The sequence below is a fragment of the Cebus imitator genome, unplaced genomic scaffold (genome assembly GCF_001604975.1).
Source record: "Cebus imitator isolate Cc_AM_T3 unplaced genomic scaffold, Cebus_imitator-1.0 Scaffold232, whole genome shotgun sequence".
Lineage (NCBI taxonomy): Eukaryota > Metazoa > Chordata > Mammalia > Primates > Cebidae > Cebus > Cebus imitator.
In genome coordinates, this window is record NW_016107547.1 from 2,155,643 (window position 1) to 2,182,543 (window position 26,901).

The 26,901-nt window shown below is 38.0% G+C and overlaps 1 protein-coding gene across 7 annotated transcripts in view; it reads right to left on the reverse strand.

Moving 5' to 3' along the window:
• The window catches only part of THOC2 (THO complex 2), a 129,249-nt gene that overhangs the window by 73,458 nt on the left and 28,890 nt on the right, over window positions 1–26,901 (reverse strand). For all 7 annotated transcript variants that reach the window (XM_017497532.2, XM_037727488.1, XM_017497529.2 and 4 more), the window contains exons 5-8: window positions 22,751–22,821; window positions 21,822–21,943; window positions 21,123–21,256; window positions 11,365–11,531 (exon numbers count right to left, since the gene is read on the reverse strand). In XM_017497532.2, coding sequence (XP_017353021.1) covers window positions 11,365–11,531; window positions 21,123–21,256; window positions 21,822–21,943; window positions 22,751–22,821 — 494 coding nt within the window. The remainder of the gene's footprint in view (window positions 1–11,364; window positions 11,532–21,122; window positions 21,257–21,821; window positions 21,944–22,750; window positions 22,822–26,901) is intronic.

Genomic DNA, 26,901 nt, shown 5'->3' on the forward strand with positions numbered 1-26,901 from the left:
ATTATGTCAATGTTTGCTTCAAATTCTCTGAGGCTCTGTTGTTTGGTACATGTATGTTTATAACTGTTATTTCTTCTCAATGGGTTATCCACTTTATCATTATATAATGTCTTTCATTGTGAAAAATTTTTGTCTTAAAGTCTACTTTCATATTAGTATAGCCACACTAGGTCTCTTCAGCATAATGCTTGCACAGAATATGTTTCCATACTTTCAGTTTCAAACTATTTGTATCTCTAGATCTAAAGTGAGTTCCTTACACACAGTACATAGATGTATCATGATTTTTTATACATCCTGCCAAACTCTTGCCTTTTAATTAGTGAGTTTTATCCATTTACATTCAAAATAATTACAAATAACTATGAACTTTTATCATTTTGCTGTTTTCTATTTGTCATATTTTTGTTCCTCATTTCCTCCATCACTGCCTTTTTTGTTTGATTTTGTGTGTGTGTACCATTTTGATTCCCTGCTTCTCTTTTCTGTTTAGTTTTTAATTATTTTCTTAGTTGTTCCTTTGGGTATAACAATTAACATTTTAAACTTAAAACAACCTAGTTTGAATTAATGCCAACTTCACTTCGATAGTGTATAAAACCTCTGCACCTATACATCTCTGACCCTCCCCATCTATTGTTAGTTACAAATTACTTTTTTTTTTCTTTTTTTTGAAGTGGCTTCAGAAACAAATTACATTTTTATAGTGTGCCATTTGTCAGATTTATAACCTGAGTGATGGGATGAATTGTACCCCAAACTTCAGCATCACACAATACAGCTAGTGCTCGACTTACGACCATGATTGGGACCAACAGACCGTTCGTAACACGATTTGGTCGTTAAGTTGAGTAGGCTATATGCACGCGGAGATGGTGGTGCTGCCGGAAGCTGGTCCGCACTGTCGTACGCCCAGCTGGGCAACGTTTGCGCTGCCAGACGTGGAGCTGTCGTGGCTAGCGATTATGGTCGTAAAGTCGAATGGTCAGACGTTGCATAGGTCGTAAGTCGATCAATACCTGTATACCTAGATAATAAATATACCCCGAGTCTAAAATAAGTCAAATTTTTTTAAACATTTATAATTATTATTTTATGTCTTTGTCATCTGAATCATATAGGAAAAAAAGAGGAGTTACAAACCACAAATATAATGCTGGCTTTTATATTTTACCTAGAGTTACTTTAACCAGTGTTTTTTATTTCTTTGTCTTGGCTTCTTCTGCCTGCTCAAATCTTCTGCTGAAACTCTACAGTGAATTTTTTATTTCGGTTATTGTACTTTTCAATTCCAGAATTTGTTTGGTTCCTTTTTATAATTTGGTATCTCTTTATGGATGTTCTCTATTTGGTGAGACAGCACACTCCTGGTTTCCTTTAGCTCATAAAGCAATTTAGGACTCTTGATTTAAATTTCTTATCTAGGCCAGGCGCAGTGGCTCATGCCTATAATCCCAACACTTTGGGAGGCCAAGGCAGGCGAATCAATTGAGGTCAGGAGTTCGAAACCAGCCTGGCCAACATGGTAAAACCCTGTCGCGCACCTGTAGTCCCAGCTATACTCGGGAGGTTGAGGCAGGAGAATCACTTGAACCCAGGTGACAGAGGTTGCAGTGAGCCAAGACTGTGCCACTGCACTTCAGCCTGGATGACAGAGGGAGACTCCGTCTCAAAAAAAAAAAAAAGTCTTACCTAGTAAATCCACTGCCTAACCTCCTTGAAGACAGTTTCTATTAATTTCCTTTTTCCTGTCAATGAGTCACTTCATTGTTTATTTCCATGCCTCATTATTTCTTGTTAAAAACTGGACATATTAAATATTATGTAGCAACTATGGAAATCAAATTGTTCTCCACGCTCGCCAATACCCAGAGGTTGGTTGATGTTGCCTATTGTGGATTTATTGTTGTGTGTGTGTGTGTGTGTGTGTGTGTGTGTGTGTGTTTAGTGACTTTTACAAACTCTTTTTATAAAGTCTGTATTCTTCATCACATGTGGTCACTTTGAATCTATGTTCTGTTAGCTTAGTGACCAACTAGCATATTGACAGTTTGGTTTTTTTTTTTTTTAAAGACCTGGAGCAAAAATAAATGGGAAAAGAGAAATAATACACTCCTAGTCTTTGCAGATTGGCTCTGCATTAGGACACTCCTCAAAGTTTGGCCAGACCATTCACAACTCTGCCTCAGTCTTCACTTTCTGCTTACTCAGAGCCAGAAGAGACAGCTTAGGGTTTCTGATGGCCTCTTCTGGGCATGTGCCCAGCTCTGGGCATGTGCATGACCTTCTTCATTTCCCGGTATATATGGCAGCTTTTTAAAAAGCTCTTTTTCCCCAAGTATCTCTTTTCTAATGTCTTCCTTCTCAGGCTTTTCAGTCTCACTACCGATTGTCTCAACTGTTGTCCCTTGCTCCAGGCCACTGCAGACAATAACTGTGCCTTTAAATGCTTTTGGCAAAAGCCACCCCAGCTGTGGGAATAGTCCCAGTCAAAAGATACAAAGGTAGGCCCCTATGTTGGTCCAGGGAGCAGCTAGCCAGGTTAAAACCCACAAACACAATTCTTTGTTCGTTCTAACGTTAGCAACCTGTACGAGGAGTGTGGGCTTCTATCATCATGGTCACCACTGATCTGGGTGTGGAGGCTAGTAGGTAGGCAATTTAAAATGCCACAGCACTCTCAATCAACTCTGTAGAGCTCTGGAATACAGTAAAAACCTTACACCAACCAGGGAAATGACTGGAGAAGAATAAGGCAACAGCAAAGTTGACTGGTAGGATTTTTTCACTTTCACATGTTGTTTTTGTGGAGAGACAGAGCTCTGGAGTTCCCCACTATGTCATTTTCAGTGATGTCCTGTTGTTGACATTTATGGATTCTTGAGTCAAATGCCCTCCATTCTGCAACGATCTTAGCCTCTGTCACTCTTTCTCTGACTGCAATTCTTAACTTTTGGAGATTTTCAAATACATGTAGGTGAGCCTTCTACCACGTAGCCTCTTGGTTCTCCTGAACGCTTCCTCTTCTGAAGATCTTCTTTATCCTATCTTAACTACCTCCTCCATATCCTAAATCTTATTATCACCAATAGTGACAATCCTTCCATAATGCCAATTGTATCTGACCTCAAATGGGCCCATTGCTGCTGGACAATCATACTCCATTTCTCTCAGCCATTCACTCAACTGTAGTCATGCATCACTTAACAATGGAGATACATTCTGAGGAACACATCTTTAGAGCATACTTATACAAACCTATATGGTATATAACCTACTATACATGTAGGCTATATGGAACAATCTATTGCTCCTAGGCTATAAACCTGTACATCAACTTACTATATTGAATACTATAGGCAATTGTAACACAATGATAAGTGTTTGTGTATCTAAACCTCTAAACATAGAAAAGGAACAGAAAAAATTACAGTATAAAAGATTTAAAATGGTACACTTGTGTAGGGCACCCACCACGAATGGAGTGTGCGGGACCAGAAGGTGCTCTGGATAAGTCAGTGAGTGAATATAAAGGCCTAAGACATTGCTGTACACTACTATATATTTTATAAACACTATATACATAGATTACATTAAATTTATTTTTTAAAATATTTCTTCAGTAAATTAAGCTTAGCTTACTGTAACTTTTTACCTCATAAACTTTTTAATATTTTTAAGCTTTTTGACTTTCTATAATAATGCTTAGCTTAAAACACAAACACATTGTACAGCCGTACAAAATATTTTTTCTTTACATTCTTATTCTATACTTTTTTTTTTTTTTTTAAGATTTGCTGGCAAGGCACGGTGGCTCACACCTGTAATCCCAGCACTTCGGGAGGCCGAAGCAGGTGGATCACCTGAGGTCAGGAGTTTGAACCAGCCTGCTCAACATGGTGAAACCACATCTCTACTAAAAATAAAAAGAAAAAATTAGCCAGGGATGGTGGCAGGCACCTGTAATCCCAGCTACTCAGGAGGCTCAGGCAGGAGAATTGCTTGAAATCAGGGAGGCAGTGGTTGCAGTGAGCTGAGATCGTGCCACTTGCACTCCAGCCTGGACAACGAGAACGAAACTCTGTCTCAAAAATAAATAAATAAATTTAAGCTTTTTAAACATTTTTGTTAAAAACTAAGACACAAACATACACATGAGCGTAGGCCTACACAGGATCAGAATCACCAATATCACTGTCTTCCATCTCCAGATCTTGTCCCACTGGAAGATGTTTAGGGGCAATATCACAAATTTGCTTCTAAGTGGGTAATGCACCATGTACGTTCCTTTCAATTAATAAAAACCTTGGTCAGTGTTGGGGTCCATGTTTTCAAACTTTTTTGGTTTTGTTTATTTTTGAGATGGAGTCTTGCTCTGTCACCCAGGCTGGAGTACAGTGGCACTATCTCTGGTCACTGCAATCTCCACCTCACCTCTTGGATTCAAGTGATTCTCCTGCCTCAGCCACCCTGGTAGCCAGGATTACAGGCGTGCACCACCATGCCCAGCTAATTTTTCCATTTTTGGTAGAGACGGGGTTTCACCATGTTGGCCAGGTTGGTCTCAAACCCCTGACCTCAAGTGATCCACCCGTCTCGGCCTCCCAAAGTGCTGGTATAACAGGCATGAGCCACCGTGCCCAGCCCATGTTTTCAAACTTGTTAAGGAGCTTGCTGAAGTCTGCAAAAACTTCCACTAAACCCTTTCCTGTGAATTTTCTAGGGGGTTCTTCTCCTGTAGTTTCCTTTTCTTGGGCCTCTTCTTCAGCTATGTGTTTCTATTTCGTTATAATCTTATGCAACCGCTGTCATATATATGGTCCATTTTTAAGTGAAACATCATTGTGCAGCACTAACTGTACTTCCCTACCTCTCTCCTAACCTCCAATACCTCCTCTCTCATCCTCTAAGCTGATGTCCTTGCTTTCTACTTCAGTAAGAAAATTAGATCAATTGGACTTCTACAAACTCCCAATCACACCTACCCAACTATACCTACATGTACTTCCTTTATACTATGATAAACTCTCTATCCTCCTATATAAAGTTAATCCACTCACTTAAGCACTAAACTCCATTTTCTCTATCCTCACGAACACTGCTCCAAATAATTCTCACTTCTATCCCCTGTATCACCGATTCTCCCCTTTCCACTCAGTCATACCCATCAGCAAACAAATGTGTTCTCTTTCCCATCTGAAAAAATCTCTCAAACCCACTTCCCTTGCCATCTACCACCCTGTTTGGTCTGCATCCCTTTGTAGCAACTGCTTAAGTTGTCAATTGTCACCGTCTCCAATTCTACTCTTCCCATTCTCTCTTAATATCACCCAATTCCACCAAAACTGCTAGTTTTGACCTCCCTGATGATAAACCCAATGGTCAATTTTCAGTCCTTAAATGGCCTATCAGAGGCATTTGACAGAGTTAATCATTCTTTCCTCCATTTAGCTTCCAAAATGACACATTCTCTGTTTTCCTCCTACTTTACCTGTTGCTCCTCATCTAACTTATTTGCTGGTTCCTTGTCTTCTCCTAGACCCTTAATACTGGAGTGCCCCAGGGCTTAATCCTTAGTTCTCTTGCCTCTATATACAACCCTTAGTGATTTCATCCAATGTCATATCTTTAAATAGCATCTACATGCTTTTGATGCCCACATTTTTATTTCTGGCCTACTGTATTCTCTTGAACACCAGGACCATATATCCAATTATTTACTCAGATCTATATGTCAATTATCTACACTTGTACGTCTCAGAGGCATCTCAAACTTAACATGCCCAAACTGAATTCCTAATTCTCACTCCCAACACTCCAAACCCAATCCACCTGAAATTTTCCCTAAGTTGGTGACAACACTATCTTTTTTAACTGCTCAGTCCAAGAAACTTCAGAATAGTCCTTAACTTTACTTTCTCACATTCTGTATCCAATCCATCAGCAAACACTACTGGTTTATCTTCAAATACATTCAGAATCTCATCAACATTCACTGCTGCCATACACTATCAGACTGATCCATTGAAAACCTAAATAATCACACACACACACATACATTCTCTCTCTCACACACACACATACACATGCAACACAAACACACACACTCTTGTCACCATTGGAGGTTGCTATTGAAGAAACTCCTTACTCTGATAGCTGGCAATCAGTGGGAAAATATTAATCATTTGTCCTACCTTTCCAGTAGGAACTGTATTTCAAGGAGAGCAAACAGCCTAAGTTAGTAAGGGACAACTCTTCTTTATTAGAAGAATGACAAATAATAAATATATAGAGCATGATAAAATTAGTAAATCACCAATTTGGAACCCCTAAGGGGAAAACTATCTCAAGCAAAGGTCATCCATGGATTCTAAACCATTTAATGTAAAGTTGGTGAGAAACTGAGTATTCGCAGGCTGCCAAAGCATCAAGCTGCAGATAATTTGTTACTGAAGGGAAAGGCAGTGGGTGGGTAGGGGGATGCCATTGTATAACTGAAGGATCAGACTGTCACCAACTTACTGAACCATTTAAAGACAGTCAAACATTAGGCGTTATTAATATCACAATCTATGAAGTATTTTTTGCCATTAATATTTTACCTGAACATAATTAAGCCTTTAGACCTAACTCCAAGTATATAACAAATACAGGAAATAAAAAACAAATAATATGAAAAAGCAATTATATAAATCCAAAAGATAGGGTCTTCTAGGGAATGGTCTCATCAATAAGTCAATGACATTAAAATATGGAGAGGGTGGGAAACTATTCTAAATTAAAAGAGACGAAGAATCTTGGCAATCAAATACAACATGTGGTCCTTGGTTAGACCATCATTTGAACAGACCAGCCGTAAAACGCATTTTGGGGACAATCTGCAAAATATGAATACAGTCTAGGTTTATTATACGAAAGTAATCTAGTTAGGTATGAAATTGATCCAGGCAGATCACCTGAGGTCGGGAGTTCGAGACCAGCCTGACCAACATGGAGAAACCCCATCTCTACTAAAAACAGAAAATTAGCCAGGCATGGTGGTGTATGCCTGTAATCCCAGCTACTTGGGAGGCTGAGGCAGGACAATTGCTTGAACCCAGGAGGCAGAGGTTGCAGTGAGCCGAGATCAAACCATTGCACTCCAGCCTAGACAACAAGAGCAAAATTCTGTCTCAAAAAAAAAAAGGAAAATGTCCTTCCTTTCACAAACTGTGAACTATAGTATTTAGGAAGAAGCTTTCATGATTATTTGTAACCTAAATCAATATTTTTAATATAGCAATATGTTAATAAACAATTCTAGGTGATGGGGTTGTAAGAATTCGTTATACTACTCACTCTTTTCTACATTTGAAAATGTTCATGATAAAATGAATAAGAGAGAAACAAAATGTAAAGTTAAATTAGATCACATCACTCTACCCTATTCAAAAGCCTCCACTGGCTTCACTCAGCATCAAAATCAAAGACTTTGCACTGGCTCTGTGATCTCATCCCCGGCATCTCTAACCTCATTTTCTAGTGCTCTGTTCAATCACTCTGATCCATCCACACTGACCTCCTTACTGTTCTTCAACACATAAGGCATGCTCACACCTTAGGGTCATTGCATTGACTGTTTCCTTGGCCTAGAGGCTCTTCCTCAGACATCTACACAGTTTACATCCTCATATCCTTCATGTCTTTGCTTAAATCTCACCTTTTCAATGAGTATACACTATTCTAGTTAAAATTGCAACCCACCACTCCTGATATTACCTTGCTCTGTATTTTTCCCCATCTCATTGATCATTTTCTAGCATAATATATAATTTACTCAGAATCTAAACACCAAAAAAAAATGTATTTACAGATGTAGCCTTTGCACCTAGTACAGTACCTTGCACAAATATAGATGCTCAATCTATATTTAAATTAATGAATTTGGATATGGATAATAGGGCTGATCCATGGTACTACAATTACTACTATATAGTATTGTGTTTTGAATCCAGAAATCAAATGGCAATATGGTTGAGAGCTATCACCTCCTCCTCCTTTCCTGTAACAAGAACTCCAGACAAGTTTGTCTTCTGGTACCTTCACACTTTCTTGTAGTCCCTTCCTGTCCTTTGTGCTGTCTCTCATGCTGTCCCCAAATTCTCTATTGTACAAGTTGAGTATCCCTTATCTAAAATGCCTGGGACCAGAAGTATTTTAGATTTTGGATTTTTTTTTTTTTTAAGATTTTGGAATATTTGCATACTGGCTGACCATCCCAAATCTGAAAACCCAAAATCCAAAAGGCTCCAATCATCTCCTTTGAACATCATTCAGTGCCCAAAATGTTTTGGATTTTGGAGGTTTTTTGGATTTGTGATGTTCAACCTGTGACTGTCGTTCATACCATAGTATAATACTAGCATTCAGGTGAAAAAAGAAGCCTGTTAATCCAAATAAGATCCAGCTGGTCAAAAAGTTGGGGAAAGGAGATGTGAACATTTTCAGGTAGTGATGAGGAAGGGGGATGGTGGAATTAGGCCAGGGACTAATACACAGACTGACCATACATGCCTGGGAGCCAACTCCCAAGGTTACATCACCTAAGCAGTTCCTGATTTTCATAGCTTTCCTTACTTTACCTTTAAGGCCACAATTTTTCAAAAATATCTGACATTTCTTCCCCTACCCTCAGTGACTTTAAGACTGCTGATTCCCACAATGACAAGACAGTTCTGACAATATGAACAAAGGGATGGTATTACACAGAGCATTATGAGGGTTAGTCATTCCAAGAACAAGTTATTTCTAAATTAAGTATTTCTTGACTATCTCTTATATAAGAAAAATGGTTGCTGTCTACAAAAATAATGGATTATTCAAATACTATCAACCCCCAGGTATATTTTAATTCTCAAAAAAGTTACATTATTTATAAGGAATGTTTTCATACAAAAAGATTTTTAATTCCAAAACTCACATTCAACTAACTGGATGTTACACAGCAGGTCATCATTATTCACTGTCATATGCTCTCAAACCTACAGTCTCCAAAGCCCTAATTTATATTTTAATTAATCATGCACAAGTTAAATTTCAGCCAACCTGTCACTTAAGCAGTTGGCTTCATGTACTCAAACCCAAAGTAATCATGGTGGCTCTTAAAATCTGATGAAATGCTTGAATCTCTTTTTCCAATATGAAGAGTGGACTTTCTGGGTGCTGGTAAGAAAAGAAAAAGCTGCCATTGCTCCTTTTTTTTTTTTTTTTTTTTTTTTTTTGAATGGTTTTTTTTTTTTTTTTTTTTTTTGAGACAGTGTTTCGCTTTTGTTGCCCGGGCTGGAGTACAGTGGCACGCTATCAGCTCGCTGTGACCTCCGCCTCCAGGGTTCAAGTGATTCTCCTTCCTCAGCCTCCCGAGTAGCTGGGATTACAGGTGTCCGCCACCATGTCGTCCAGCTAATTTTTTGTGTGTTTTTAGTAGAGATGCGGTTTCGCCATGTTGGCCAGGCTGGTCTCAAACTCCTGACCTCAGGTGATCCACCCACCTTAGCCTCCCAAAGTGCTGGGATTATAGGCATGAGCCACCGAGCCCAGCCGCCACTGCTCATTTTTAAATGAAGGTATTGTGCTCCTGCCCTAAAACCCTACCATGTCTCTTGTTTGGCCTTGAAAAGCAATATGCTTTTAAGCTCTGGTCTGCTTTCTCTTCTGTCTGCTGGAGCATCCCAGATCACAGAAAACAAAAGATGAGCAAAGGCAGTCAGTATTATATAATTTAAGAATACTAAAAGGAATTCTCTTATTATCCTGACCTCACATTCCAAGAGTACAGAAACAGACACTCCTCTACACCAAAGTAACCTCAGTGCCTAGCAAAGAGCATAATCATAAACATTCAATGAATGCTTTCTGACTGACTATCCCAGGCAAGTAAACAAATTAGCAAAGCTATATCAAAAGGTAAATGGAGGCCTTGTTAAAATTCTCCGTGCTATCAAGAGAATTATCTTCCTAAAACATAAATCACTCATTTACAATTAGTGAACATTTACTATAGGCTAGCCAGTAAACTAATCCATAGGAATTAGTAACATAGAACCTGCCTCATATGGATTACAATCTGGAAAAGGAGATAGATACAGTTTATTCTAAGACAATCTGAGGGGTGTTAGAAGTTATGGGTCAAGTTTTATGAGAACACTGATTAAGAAGTGACTACTTCTGCATGGGTAAAGAGTCAGCTAAGACTTTACAGAGCAAGTAGCATTTGCTCTTAAAGAATAAATAGGAGTTCACAAGATGAAAAAAGGAGAAGTGAGAAGGTTGGGTAAGAATAGTTTTTTAGTTATAAGGAACAAAGATTCACAGCAATATCAACACCTAAGTTCAGGAAATGGCTAGTCACGTAATATGACTAGAATATAAGAAAGAATAACTATGAAGATAAGGCCAGAAAGAACAGTGCCAAATTGTGAAGAGCTGTCTCTGCCACATTTAGAAGTTTGAATTTCATCCTACAAGTAAAGGTTTGTGACCAGTGAAGTGCCTCAGTTAGGTCTCTTTTAGAAAGCAACAGTAACAATAATACGAAAGATGGACTGAAGCAGAAATAATCAGAGACATAGATTAGCTTGACAGATATTTCACTGGTTCAAGCGAATGACGTCAGATATGCCTTGAATATTTATTCACGTCCATAAAAAATTCCAATAGCCATTGTTTATAAAATAAAATTCTTAATCCAAGCACAGTAGCACATGCCTGTAGTCCCAGCTACTTGGGAAGCTGAGGTGGGAGGATCACTTCAGCCCAGGAGTTTGAGACTAGTCTGGGTAACATAGTGAGATCCCATCTCAAAATAAAAAATAAATAAATAAAAATAAGATTCTAACTCTCAACACGGATTCAAAGCCTGTGACAATCTAAAGTACACATACCTTCCCAACGTCATTTCCTGTCCCTTCTTTTCCCATCTTACAACCCAGCCACATTACACTATGAACCATTTCTTCTTTTATATATATTCACACTGCCACATCTTTATGTTACTTATGCAGAATTTGTATGTTACTTATGCAGAGAAAACCTTAATGAACTCCTACTCATCCTTCAAGGACCACTTTTAAAAAGAGGATGTATCTACAAAATCTTCCCTGAGTCCACCTCTCCCAAGGCAAAACTTAATAATACCTTCCTCTAGGCTTTCACATCACATCATTCGTACTACTAATATAGTACTTATCACATTACATTTTTAGCTATCCATTTATCTATCTCTTCTGCTAGAATGTCTGAGATGAGACCAATCATTTACAAATGAAATTATACAAACAAGATTAAGAAATTAATCTCAAATATACATATATACACATTTTTCTTTACCTGGTAAAACTTGAATTTGAACCCAAGAATATGACACAGTGTTTGCGGTTCACACATACTCATGTAAGATTCTAACAAAGATATAAAGAAGTCATCGTGTTCTGGCCTGCATTCAAACACTTCTAAAATGACATCCAAAACTCTATTGGGATCCAGATTAAAGCATCCTGCAACAGATGAGACATACAAAAATTTTAAAAGGATTATACATCATTGCTAGTGAAACCATTAATTTTCAGGGATAATTCATATAGCAAGATAAAAATATTTTTAAAAACAACTTCCTTTACAAATTTGCTTCCCCTCTCCCAAAGGGAAATAAATCCACTACACATTTTTACAGATGAGAATGTGACTTTCCCAGAATCAAAGAATGGGTTAATGACCGATCTGGGTCGGTACAGTCCAGGACCTGTGACACCAGTCAAATAAATATTCCTCTATGGCACATTTGGCCTCATCAGTTCCTGATTAGTCGGGCTAGTGAAAACAGGTCCACATTATAAATTCTTAGAAAAACATGAAAATTAAACAATGCATTTTACAAATTAAGCAACTAAAGGGTTTTTTTAAATGCTTTAGGCAGAAGTATTTGGAATGTTGATAAACAGTTAAAAGTCCAGGTTCACAAAAGTGGATCATCATTTTTTATTTTATTTTACATATACTACAGAACTATAAAATATAATTATACCGCTGATTAATATCCATGGCTTTTAGTAGCATTCTAAAGGGAAAAGTGGTATGCTATTGATACTAATAAATTAAAGAATACCAAGGGAGTTGGAGGCTCCTGGTTTATGTCAGTTTCCACATGCCTTTCATCAAGCTGAATGGGATTCTAGTATTTTAAAATATGTATATTTCATTAAACACAGTCCCTAAATGCAAGCTAACCACTTCATTGGGCCAAAAACTAAACACTGATTTCTTCTAATACTGGAGGAAAAAAGAACTGTGATCAATTTAGGGACATATGTTAAATCTAAACACTTATACCTTATGGATGGGTTAGGGGATTTTTCCAAGAAAATTTTTATATAACCTATTCCTGTCCCAACCCTTTTGTAAGAAGATATCTCCAGGTACTTTTATTAACTCCACAGTTATTTATATTAAATGCTATAAAACTAATGTTTCTTTGTACCTTAGCAATCGCTTAGAAAACCAAATCCTCCAAATACAAGTTTTCCCTTTTTATGAGATCCAAACTTAAGAACACATTTTCTTCTGCTTCTCATACTAAGGAAAAGGAGGACTAAAGCAGTGATCATGTCTTAGTCAAAAAAAAAAGCTACATATTTTCATAAACTCTCCAAAAAGACATTTCCCTGAAGTTCTAGGAAGAAAATTTCTAAATATTTTTACCTCCCCCATACTTCCAAAAAGCATGGCCTACGAATATAAAAGTAATTCCAAGACAGACAGCAATTAAAATCCTTAAATGCTGCTGGTGGCAGCATTTAAAATGGTACAACCACTTTGCAAAATTGGCAGTTTCTTTAAAATTTAAACTTACACCTACCATATGACCCAGCCTAGGTATTTACCCAAGAGAAATAAATGTCTATGTCAATACAAAGATTTGTACACAATAAAGCAGGTTTATTTGTAATATATAACACTCCTCTCCTCAAATGTCCATCAACATATAAATGGATAAACAATTTGCAGTATAAGTGGAGTAAGGATAAGTACAGTGGACATACTCAGCAACAAAAAGGGAAGAACTATTGATACAGGCAACAGTATGAAAGAATCACAAAATATGCTGAATGAAATAAGCAAGACCAAAAAAAAAAAAAGTACACACTGTATGATTCCATCTATAGACATTCTAGAAAAAGGAAATTAATCTACAGTAACAAAAAGCAGATCAAGCTGGGCATGGCGGCTCACGCCTGTAATCCCAGCACCTAGAAAGGTCGAGGCAGGTAGATCACTTGAGTCCAGGTGTTTGAAACCAGCCTGAGCAATATGGCAAAACCCCATTACTACAAAAAAAATAGCCAGGCATGGTGACACATGCCTGTAGTCGCGGATACTCAGGAGGCTGAGGCGGGAGGACTACCTGAGCCCGGGAGGCAGAGGTTGCAGTGAGCCAAGAAGAGGAAAATTGAGGGGGAGTAGGAGAAATGTGCAGTATCTTGTTTGTGGTGTTTTCACAGATGTATACGTATGTTAAAACTCAAATTGTACAGCTTAAATATGTGCATTTTATTGTATGTCAATGAAGCCTGAACAAAGATGAAAAATGCCTTCACAATGCTGTGACACTGATGATAGATTATGGAAGATCTAGCAAATTCTCCAATCATGTAACTTCTCCTACATTAAATATAAAAAATTAAATCACTAAATAAAAATGAATTACCATTGTATCATAGAAGACAAAAGGGACACTGAATATAATTTTTGACAAACTGGCTGGCTTATAATTACCCATTAGGCTACATACACAAAACTCATAAATAAAGGATGGAATAGCAACATGTTAGATGAAAATCTTTTAAGTGTTTCACTCACATTGCTTTTAAGTTTACATTTTCAATATGTTGAAATGTGAACCACTAGCAATTATGTTTTATTTAACAGCATTACTCCATCAAGGCTATTCTATCAGTGATCTGTACTGTCAACTACCCATTTTCCTTCTAGGTGCAATTTAAGGCAGTAATCTGAAACAAGAGGTATGTACTTTTATATCTAAGAGGTACCACCTTTGCATCTTTCATTAAAGAAAACCTGGTTTATGAGTTTTCTATGACATATCTCAGGTGCCGTAAGTTGAATCAATTTTATCCATAAGACAGAAAAGGTAGCTGTAACCAACTGAAAGTTTAGATAATTATTTCCATTTACTTTTCTTTATTATTATTTTTAGAGACAGGGTCTCGCTCTGTTGCCCACACTGTAGTGTAGTGGTGCATTCATAGCTCAGTGCAACCTCACACTCCTGGGCTCAAGTGATCTTCCCGTCTTAGCCTCCCGATTGGCTAAGACAACAGATGCACACCAACACACCTAGCTAACATTTTGTAGAGATGGGGTCTCACTATGTTGCCCAGGCTGGTCTCAAACTCCTGATCTCAAGTGATCCTCCTGTCTTAGCTTCCCAGAGTGCTGGGATTGCAGGCATGAGCCACCATGCCCCCCTGAAAATTATTTTTAAAATCTTAGTGTTTTAATTAATAGTTAAGCTAGTTCATACACAGTGAGACTCTACTAATAATCAGTAAGTCTGAATATCCAAAATGTTTTCCTAATGGCAGCTATAGAAGAATATAAGCAGTCTTGTATGCAAACATCTTAGAAAGACTTTTGTCCAGCCCAAGCATTGATAGTCACATGATCTTTGGAGAGATCATAAACCTTGCTCCCTACCTCTACCACCAGTTACATTCATACACACACACATTTATATATATTTACACATACATACACACACACAAACACACACAACTTTATGCCTTTTGAGGAACAAACAAGAAACCATATTTAAAGAGAATGAGTGGAAAAAATAAAGAAACTGCAGATCTACAATGGCCATAGATCCCCTCCTTCATTTAAATAAGTATGAAATAATTACCCACCATGTGCCAGGTGCTTATGATTCTCTGGAAAAATAGAGAAGAGAGTAGAAAGGAGGGATAAACACAAAGAGGCAAGAGGAAATTTCAGGGGAAGTGGGAGGAATGTGCATTATCTTGTTTGTGGTGTTTTCACACAGGTATACGTATGTTAAAAATCAAATTGTACACTTTAAATACGTGCATTCTATTATACGTCAATGAAGTCTGAATAAAACTGAAAAATTACAGTCATTAATAAAATGATTATGCTACCCTTGAGGAGAGTTCACACCTTTTGAATGATACATCTTTGAAGAAATGCAATAAAAAGCAACTGGAATCTCCCCCAAAGATAGAAAAAAACGGCCAGTATGTTACAGCGACAGTGACTAGGGGCAAGAAATATGATCAAACTGACAATGACTCTTGTAGAAATTAGGCCAAACTGAGATGTTAACAGGAAAATAAAAGACCAAGATAATATTGCAGACCTAACTAGGAGAGATGTCCAGCCTATAAATTTCAGGCAAGAAAACAGAATTATAGCCTCAAACATCATGTTCCTGAGAGAATGGACCTTAGGAGACAAAGAAAAGCATGTTTTTAACAAAATGAAATTATCTAGCATGTAAAAAGAATTTCTTTAGAAGCAAGCTAATAAAAATCTATGTCAGACTATTTCTAAGAAACACTATTTGCAAAAAGCTGCACATCTCAAAGCAAGGACCAATGAATAACAAAATAAAAGTATGATGTAAAAAACAGTAACAAAGCCAGGTACGGTGGCTCACGCCTGTAATCCCAACAATTTCGGAGGCCAAGGCAGGTGGATGCTTGAGCTCAGGAGTTTGAGACCAGCCAGATCAAATGGCAAAACCCTGTCTCTACAAAAAAATACAAAAATTAGCTGGGCATGGTGGTATGTGCCTGTAGTACCAGCTATTTGGGAAGCTGAGTCCAGAAGGCAGATGTTGCAGTGAGCCAAGATTATACCACTGCAATCCAGCTTGCGCGACAGAGCCAGACCCTGTCTCAAAATAAAAATAAAAATAAAATAAATAACAACAAAAAAACCCTATAGTTGGAAACACCAATTGCTGTCTTCTTTTTCGTACTATGAAGGGAAAACTTCTAACATATAGCCAAGAAACTTCGATAATGTAAAAATTTAGATAAAGAAGGCAGCCAGCTTCCCGTTCAAAGGGATAGGAAAAGCTGGCACAATAAGAAGTGTCTAGGCTGAACGGACCCTATATTCAGATTGAACCAAAGATAAAATACTAAGTACACTCAAAATCATGTAGTCAAAGGGGTAAAATGTACCATAATCTATCCGAAAATAATCATTTGGCTTGAGGATTTATTTTGTTTTTAATGTTCCTCTGGTCACTTGAGAGACTGAAGAGGTAAAGACTCTCACTCTACCCTTCCCTAGGCAAATCTATACCCTTTAACACCAGGTAACAAATGAAGGTCTTGAGGTTTGATGAAGCAAGCTCTGGTTCTGCAAGAGAAGGTAAATGGGTTAGAGCCTAGGACTTAAAAGTCCTGGACCACTAAAACCGAAAATCAGGAAGAACTATTTCCACTCTCTAAAGCTAGGTTCAAATAACCTACCTCCATGATTAGTTTTTAGGCAGACCTTTTGAGTTAGACCAAGAATAGGCAAACTATGCCTTGTGTGTTAAATCCATTCAGCTGTCTGTTTTTGTAAGTAACATTTTATTGGCACATAGTCAGATTTACTTATGTACTATCAATAGCTGTTTTTACACTACAATGGCAAAATTGAGTAGTTAACAACAGAAACCATATGGTCCACAAAGCCAAAAAATATTTACTATCTCACCCTTTACAGAAAACACTTGCTGACCACTGATTTAGAAGAAAGGAAAGAACACTTAGCAATAATTTGTTTTTACTATACATATTTAAAGTGTACAGCATCATACTTTGATTTTTTTTGAAGGACATCCAAAGGAGTAGAGTTCTTACACTTTAGCTCAGCAAATAAAGGAGTCCACCTGTGACATTCTTTCCTCTAATTTCTTTTTTTTTTTTTTTTTTTTTGAGACGGAGTTTCGCTCTTGTTACCCACACTGGAGTGCAATGGCACGATCTCGGCTCACCGCAACCTCCGCTTCCTGGGTTCAGGCAATTCTCCTGCCTCAGCCTCCCGAGTAGCAGGGACTACAGGCACGCGCCACCATGCCCAGCTAATTTTTTGTATTTTTAGTAGAGACGGGGTTTCACCATGTTGACCAGGATGGTCTCGATCTCTTGACCTCGTGATCCACCCGCCTCGGCCTCCCAAAGTGCTGGGATTACAGGCTTGAGCCACCGCACCCGGCCCCCTTTCCTCTAATTTCTAAAAGTTTTTTTTTTTTTTTTTTTGCCATCTTCAAGCACTTGTTTGGTGTCTATGACTTGGCAGCTCAATAATCTACTATTCACTACTCATTCCTGTTTAATAAGTTGTTCACATTGTCAAATAACAATCACCATGCAGATGCATAATGGTTCTGCTTCCTTGCTTGCACGGGTAGTAAACAGCCCCAGGCTACCTGACAGGACATAAAAATGTTGATGTGCCAGAATCTTTTGGGAGCAAATAATGGCTTCTTCTTTTTTTTGGACAGTGTCTCACTCTGTCACCCAGGCTGGAGTGCAGTGGCGTGATCTCAGTTCACTACAACCTCCATTTCCTGGGTTCCAGTGATTCTCCTGCCCAAGCCTTCGGAGTAGCTGGGATTACAGGCACGTGCCACTGCGCCCAAATGATTTTTGTGGTTTCAGCAGAGACGGGGTTTCACCATGTTGGCCTGGCTGGTCTCGAACTACTGACCTCAGGTGATCTGCCCGCCTCAGCCACCCAAAGTGTTGAGATTGCAGGCTTGAGCCACTGCATCCAGCCAAAAAACTGCCTTTTAACTAAAGGATGATAAGTAAGGATTTATCCCGGTCAGACCAAGTACCCTGAATGTACATGCACCAAACTAGGTACCGTCCAAACTAGGTATCAGTTTCTAACACAGATTGGTGAAGGAGGTATTACCTGTCTAGACTGTTCCTAAACAGAAAACAATGGGAATAAATACAGAGAAACCCATCCAAAGAGGCCAAGAAAAACAGGACGCTGGTCAGTAAGCTGTTCTGGACAGATGAGACAAGGTCTGGATGAAGTCTGCACTAAGAGGGAATCCAATAAATGCTAAGAACACTGAAAGAATTGAATTGGAACTGAAGTTTCAACCTCTATTTTCACATCAATGAAAAAATTTTCATTCAGGCTGGGTGCAGGGGCTCATGCCTGTAATCCCAGCACTTTAGAAGGCTGAGGCAGGCAGATGACTTGAGGCCAGGGCTTCGAGACCAGCCCAGCCAACTTAGTGAAACCCCATCTCTACTAAAAATAGAAAAAAAAATTAGCTGGACATGGTGGCGCATGCCTGTGTTTAATTCCAGCTACTCAGGAGGCTGAGGCACGAGAATCATTTGAACTTGGGAGGCAGAGGTTGTGGAGAGCCAAGATCACGCCACTGCACTCCAGGCTGGGCGACGAAGCAAGACTCCGTCTCAAGAAAAAAAAAAGTTAATTTCTCAGACAATTGGGGAGGAGGAAATCATCTAGCCAGAGATAAATAAACATTGAGACAGAGAGATGAACTTTCTAAAATTCTCCATGTCAGGAAAAAAACGCTAAGAGTCAGTATAGACTATATAAGAATAAATATTCATTCCTTTTAACCCAGTATTTATTCATCACCCACATACCAAGTATTAAGGATGAGGTACTAAACAAAACCCCAGTCCTCACAGAGCTTAGATGCAGGGGGAGCGGGAGGAGGTATACAGTATATTATATGGTGATACATGCAAAACAAAGAAAAATAATCAGGGAATAGCAAGCAATTTTGACAGGGGTGGGCAGGGAAGTCTTCACTAAGGTGACATTTGAGTGCTACTTGGTGGGTTAGAAAATAGGTTTAGCTCAATAAATCAAATTGTTTATACTCATCGACTGTCCATACACCTCATGAACTTGCAGTTGTGTTTGTTACATTGTTCATCAGAAACAGGATCGCAGCCTGTTCTCCCAAGAGCAAAGTTCAAGAAAACTAAGTAGTGTACATTGTCTAGTAAGATAAAAGCACACCTTCAAGAAAATCCCTCTTTGAAATATTCCCCAAATAACAAAGGAATAAAAAGGTATAAACTCACAAGAAACAGAGGAAGAAACAGATGTCAACAAAAAAAGGATCTAAAGAAAAAAAAGAAAAGACTGAGGAGCTTACATTGCACAGAATTTTTATGTGGGGAATACTATCTTAAGTACATGATAGGGTACAAGGAAAAACAAACTTATAGCAAAGCAGTACTGACAAGCTTCTCAAGCTAGATCAAAAAACACTTCAGGAAAGTGTGGCGCCTACCCTAGAAAGAACAGAAAGGGGCAGGGCACAGTGGCTCATGCCTGCAATCCCAGCACTCTGGGAGGCCAAGGTGGACGGATCACCTGAGGTCAGGAGTTCAAAACCAACCTGGCCAACATGGTGAAATCCTGTCTCTACTAAAAATACAAAAATTAGCAGTGCGTGATGGCAGGCTCCTCTAGTCCCAGCTACTCAGGAGGATGAGGCAGGAGAACTGCTTGAACCCAGGAGGCAGAGGTTGCAGTGAGCTGAGATCGCACCACTGCACTCCAACCTGGTGACAAAGTGAGGCTCCATCAGAAAGAAAGAAAAGAAGGAAAAGAAAGAAAGCAAAGAAAGAAAAGAAAGAAAGCAAAGAAAGAAAGCAAAGAAAGAACGAATGAATGAACGAACAGAAAGGGACCCCCGCAGGAAGGTTTTTAAAAACGGGTTACTGCCACACAGGTAAGCAAGAGTCCCACAGCCCTAAGGGGCCACCCATCTTGATGTTAAATTGACAACTGGAAGAAACAGCAAAGAAACTAAGATCAGCTGCTGGAACTAGATATACTTCAAAGAAAAGGGTAAATTTAAACTAGAAGCTATTCTTTGGTCAGGCACAGTGGTTCACACCTTTAATCCCAGTACTTTAGGAGGCCGAGGTGGGAGAATCACTTGAGCTCATGAGTTCAAGACTAGCCTAGGCATAATGAGACACCATCTCTTAAAAAAAATTAAAATTAAAAAAATAAACTAAAAGGTACTTACTTGTTGGTAAGAACAAGGGTGATTATAGTAAATATACTTTTATTTGGATTCCTACACAAAGCACTAGAGGAAGGAAATAACGCCTTCTCCCTCTTTCTTAGTCATATATAAACTCTAAAAAACAGAAGAACCAAGAAGCTGAGGATAAGCACCCCTAAAATATAACAAGTGAGACACAAAATATGACTCCTCTGGCAGGTGGTGCAAAATCGTCCCTAAGACAGCACAACACCTAGCAAATAACAGAAAAGACTCTTTCCACCTTAGGAAAATCTAGATTACTGTATTTTTCTAGTACTCATTCATCTTTTCTATAGAAGTCAACTACTTCCTCCAAACACTCAATGCAAATAAAAAGAAAAAAGTAATGTTACACAAATTCTACTTAAAGGGTAGAGAGAATAAAACTTTCCTATCTGTTACACTTTTGCAATCGCTGTTGCACTGACTTTAAAAGGCTATTAGAAAGATAAAATAAACTATGTATCAAAGTCCCTTGTAAAGTTATTTTGAAAATCAAGTTCAAAATTACACATCTGTAGGTTTCAAAAGTTCACTGAAGATTTACTTTATTAAAGTTTTCATGTTTGCTTTTCAGTCCTCCATAAAAGGATAGAGAAATACTTAAAAATTAAAAATAGAAATACTAGAGAAACATAGGGCATTTTGTATCAGAACAGTCCATCCTGTTCTTTGTTATCCATTCTCTTTTGAAAGCATTGGTTTATCACTCAGGACCCCCTCCAAAAAAAAAAGAAAGATTAGACAGAGCAGGACCTAATATTAACACACAAGTAACAGTGACAAAAAGATTTCTCACAAATGTCATGCTAAATTTTATAATTACTGATAAAACATTAAAAGTAAAATCTAAACACCTCTCCCATTCCTTAACTGGAAAAAAAAAAGTATATGGAATGCACTCATTTTGTGTTTATGGATATTCTCCAACAGTTAAAACAACTTGTTATCTTAACAACACATACTATACAAATGTATATCTTACCTATTAAAGATTTGATATTTTCTAAGATTAAATCACTAGTAATGCTTCCAGATAAATCTTGCCCCAATTCAGCAATCAGCTTGGCATAACCTTCATTCTCTTCTCTTAACAAATTGAATTTCTGCTGCTTATAACTGAAATCAGATAAAATATCATTAAGGGGATAAAATTAATTTCAATTAACAAGCTTGCACAGAGTACTGTATTCTCATCAAATTTTCTTATCTCCAACCTACAAAAATCATAAGAATACTTTCTGTAAGTTTACCTTTTTGTGTACCTTCTAGAGTAAAAAATAACAGTGGTTCATATGAGAACCCCAATGTTAATCACGTGGGGAAAACCAGTAACATAAGAAAAGAATATTGTTAATCTTAGGGAATGATAACATATCACTATTTCCATCTCTGACTAAGACTATACCCCAAGTACAGCCAGTCATAAATTATTTTATTGCTAATGATGAAAGCATGAGTATTATTTTAACTTTGAATATGGACAAAAGTAGCATTGGTTTTACACAGGTAAAGGTCACTGATGACTCAAAAATATTAGGCTACTTTTAGAAGGCAAAAAACACAAGATATATGCTAATCACAAACAAAAAAAATAATCTTCAAAGAAGCTACTAACATTCAAAATATGAACAAAAAAACATACTCAGCTACTTGATCTGCAACATAAGATACATTTACTTACAAGAGTTTTGTCTTGATTTTAACTGACTTTTGATTGAATTGCTGTGATTGTTTGATAAGCCCTAATGATTCCAGTGTTTCTGGATCCAGGCGTTCCTTCAGGACTGTGTCTGAAACTAAATACTGGATTAAAAAACATTAAGGGTCATTTATTCCTTAGCATTGCATCCACAACCTTAAATATATTCAAACTAAAGCTTCCTAAATAAGAATACAAAAATCACATTCTCTATATAACAACCTACAATTTATAAAAAGGCTTGGAAGTTTAATTTAATAAACATTTTGACTCCAAATATTGAAATATTTAATAAACAGCTTTCCAAAAATTCACTACAAAATTATATCCATGCTGTATACTACCTATAAATGACAAAAACTATAGATGAAATTTTCAGTAGGATTACATTTGGCTTAACTGGATTTTCACCTAATACAGCACTTTATAGCCTCCTACTTTAATGCTAATATAGCAAAGACAAGCACTTTCTTCCAGGTCTCAGCCATGGCAGCTCTCCCTGGTTCTAAATTTATGAACACAAAATGGTTTACTAGACAACTAGAATTTACCATTTTTAAACTACCTCTGCTCTTTTTAACAGTTCATGAGGGGAAAAATCCATTTAAAAGCTGTCTACAATCATTTCTACTTACTTTATAAATGCTAACCTTTTTCTTAGGAACTTAACTAGGTCAAGAAAATCACCAGTTTTGAATGTATAGTTTAAGTTATATGGATATGGTTACATGCTAATTTCATAGAAACAGCATGTCTAATTTCACAAAACACTCCCTTTCAAAACCCAAATTTCACCTTATAATGAGAAAAGCCAAATGAATGTCAATATCCTCCACCATTAACATGATTAACTTCTATTATAACAGTTAAATGCAGATTTTTAAAAGAGAAAAATATTTTTTAAAACTTACCAAACATGCTAATACCAACTGTGTAAAATAGTCTCTCTTGCTTTTTTCTTCTAAACAATTTGTTTCAATATCTATAATGATAAAGAAGACAAAAGTTTGACGTTTCTAGACTCCCCTGCACTAAAGTAAGATATTTACTTTCCTTAAACCTAATTTTAAAATATCTCAATCTAAATTTGGAAAAATTCAAAACTATGGTAACACGAGATGTCCTTCATGTGCATATGAATGCTTTAATTTCTCCTAAAACTAGAGATTGACCCTGTGACCTATGATATAGCCAAAAACGGTCTATCAATTACACTGAAGCTACCTGTTATGGCACTGGAAGCAACAAAGATTCAAAAAAATATTGTTCGCAAAAAATGAAACATTCAAACAAAGTTTAAATGACCACTTGTCGGAGATGCTAAAAAAAAAAAAAAAAAAAAAAAAAAAAATTGTGGAAAAAAGAAAAAAAAAAAAAAAAAAAAAAAAAAGATTCTTTTAGGTGGAAAGTTAAACAGGGTTACAGCAAAGATTTCTTCTAACTCTAAAGATCCTAATATTCAAGATCAAACCCATGACTTTCGCCACCCTGGTCCAATTACTATGTTCTAACCAGGCTACCTGGCCACCAACCTCATGAAAAGACAGTATTTAAAAATATTTTTGGCCAAGTGCGGTGGCTCATGCCTGTAATCCCAGCACTTTGGGAAGCCGAGGCAGATGGATCACCTGAGGTCAAGGCTAGCCTGCACAAGATGGTGAAACCCCTTCTCTACTAAAAATTCTAAAATCAGCTGGGCATGGTGGTGCACATCTATAATTGCAGGTACTAGGGAGGCTGAGGCCGGAAAATCACATGAACTTGGGAGGCGGAGGTTGCAGTGAGCCAAGATCACACCACTGCACTACAGCCTGGGTGACAGAGTAAGACTCTGTCTCCAAAAAACAATTTAACATCTTATCTTGAAATATAATTCTAGTCAGTAAATAAAAATTATTCAAAATTGTATATTCCTACTGAAATATTTAAAAACTGAGACCGTGAGTTTCAGTAAATTACTCAGAAAATTTGTCAAAAAATTTTCTTAAGTATGGAAGAAAGAAAACAATTAGTGTCAAATGCCAAGCACCAAAAATTTCAACCAGTATTGGCAGGATTACAAACAAAGCTGATCTCAGGATTACTGCTTTAACTGACTACATACTATTAACCTAATTTTAAAGTCAAATCATAATTTAGAATGTGCTATAAAGAGAAGCACTGGTTTTAGTGAAATAATAAAAATTGTCCTCTACATGTTCTACTGCCAACACTGAGAATCCAAAGAGAAGGGGATTTTTCATCAAACATATCCACATTTTCCTGGCCCTTCACTTTCCCTTCTTGGACAGTTGCCATTTCCACATATCCTGGCCACTGTAGCTATATACACAGTCAGTTCAAGTTTATTAACGAAATTTTAGGGTGTAATTTATGCAACGTAAATTACAGTACAATCTCAATTTCTCATTAAGACTTTTAATTAATGTGTATCTCACCAATCCTTTTCAGGGATCCCCAATTGTTGCCTTGTTATCTGGTTTTCTGGTCCCTCCTCAGTCTAGAACTTTTAAGGATGCTGATTTTTAAGGGACTGGGGCTAAACTGGGTTCATCCTTTTACCCAACATCTATCTATACTCCAGGGCGCTAAAGTCCTTAAGATCTACCCCTCAAGGTCTCTAAGATCGGGGCACCGGATGGCAGATTCATCCTCTTCAAGTCAAGTCTCTCTCCACTCAGCCACCTAATCTGATTAAGACACTTATCCTCTGAGGGTTTGTGAATCTGGAATGAATTATTTTAGCTCATTAATCTTTTTTTTTATTTTTTTTTAATAGAGATGGGGTTTCACCATGTTGGCCAGGATGGTCTTGGTCTCCTGACCTCGTGATCCACCCACCTCGGCCTCCCAAAGTGCTGGGATTATGACGTGAGCCACCTTGCCCGGCCTACCTCATTAATCTTAATTCTTAGAATTAGATAAATTACTTAAATGTCTAACCATTCTCTAGGGTTCTGACCATGTTAAGAAATGCTTAATTAGGTCTCAGTAAATTTCTCAGATGAGCTATCTCAACAATCAGTACAGGATTCTATTATGCCAAATGTACTTTCCCTGATTTCTTTATTCTTTTGGCTCAAACTCGTAACACCATTCTAATAAACTCATTTATTCTCTCTGACTCCTCTACCTCAAATAAATTCTCTTTAAGTTTCCCTATGATTTTAATAAAAAGCCCTCAGCTATTTCCAGCTCTAGTTCCCAGTATCACCAATTACCTACCCCAGCCTAGAGGTCCCTCAGCATAGCAGCATATCAACTTACAACAGACTCACCCTTTCTATAGCTCCGAGGCCCCTCACCTTCATATGATTAGTCTGTTAAAGAAAGTTGCTATCTGCTGGGCTCGGCAGCTCATGCCTATAATCCCAGCACTTTGGGAGGCTAAGGCAGGCAGGTTACCTGAGGTCAGGAATGCCAGACTAGCCTGGCCAAAACGGCGAAACACCATCTCTATTAAACATAAAAAATTAGCTGGGCGGCCGGGCGCGGCGGCTCAAGCCTGTAATCCCAGCACTTTGGGAGGCCGAGGAGGGTGGATCACGAGGTCAAGAGATCAAGACCATCCTGGTCAACATGGTGAAACCCCGTCTCTACTAAAACTACAAAAAATTAGCTGGGCATGGTGGCGCGTGCCTGTAGTCCCAGCTACTCAGGAGGCTGAGGCAGGAGAATTGCCTGAACCCAGGAGGCGGAGGTTGCGGTGAGCCGAGATCGCGCCATTGCACTTCAGCCTGGGTAACAAGAGCGAAACTCCGTCTCAAAAAAAAAAAATTAGCTGGTCATGGTGGCACATGCCTGTAATCCCAGCTACTTGGGAGGCTGAGGCAGGAGAATCACTTGAACCTGGGAGGCAGAGGTTGCAGTGAACCGAGATTACATCATTTTACTCCAGCCTGGGCAAGCAGAGTGAAACTCCGTCTCAGAAAAAAAAAAAAAAAAAAAAGCTATCTTAACCTCCAAAGTGCAGCACTAATTTCTCTTATAACTGTTAACATTTAAAAAGACAACATGATGCAATAAAAATATCACAGGCTGTGGAGCCAAAGGGACCCAGGTTCAAATTCTGTCTTACTGGTCTGCATGGCCTTAAAAAATCACCGCTTCGCTGAACCTCACTTTTCTGATCTGAACACCTACCACCTTTACAGTTGTTGATGCAAGGATTAAAATAAAAACTAAATGCTTAACACAATGCCTAGAACACGGAAGGTACTCTAAAAGCAGAACTTACATTGTTATTATTATCATTATTATCGTCATCATCAGCTTCATTATTAGAGGCAGCTCATATTCTTATTCCTATTCCCCAGCCTTGATCTGGGGTCAAACTTGAATCACCTTTTCTCTGCCAAGGGTGAGGGTGGGTGAGTGAGGGGGCAGGTGAGGGAAATCCTCTTTCCAAGTTTGCTGTCATAATCTTGCTTGTAAAAATGGACTGGATAGGCTGGGCGCAGTGGCTCACACCTGTAATCCCAGCACTTTAGGAGGCCAAGGTGGGCAGATCACTTGAGGTCTGGAGTTCCAGACCAGCCTGGCCAACATGGTGAAACCCCATCTCTACTAAAAACACAAAAAATTAGCCAGGCATGGTGGTACATGCCTGTAATCCCAGCTACTTGGGAGGCTGAGACAGGAGAATCACCTGAACCCGGGAAGCAGAGGTTGCAGTGAGCCAAGATTGCACCACTGCACTCAGCCTGGGCAACAGAGCAAGGACTCCATCTCAAAAAAAAAAAAAAAAATAGGTAAGAAAAATGTCCCAAGAGCAACCAAGCATCATCTTCATGAATCAGGTTACTAGTAAAAGGCAATGAATTAACAATAATTCATATTGCTAAATAACTATGAAGGGAAAATACAACCTAATAAGTCAATAAAGAAATTACTAGCACCAATAAGCTGATAATTAATGATTACCCAAAGAAAGATATACTCCTGACACTAACAAGGAACAACAGCTTCCACAAAATGTTACCTACAAATCAGTCTTCCAGCCTTATAAATTTATAGTAAAAAATTTTTTTAATTGAAATTTGTTTCATGTTATATTTATTTG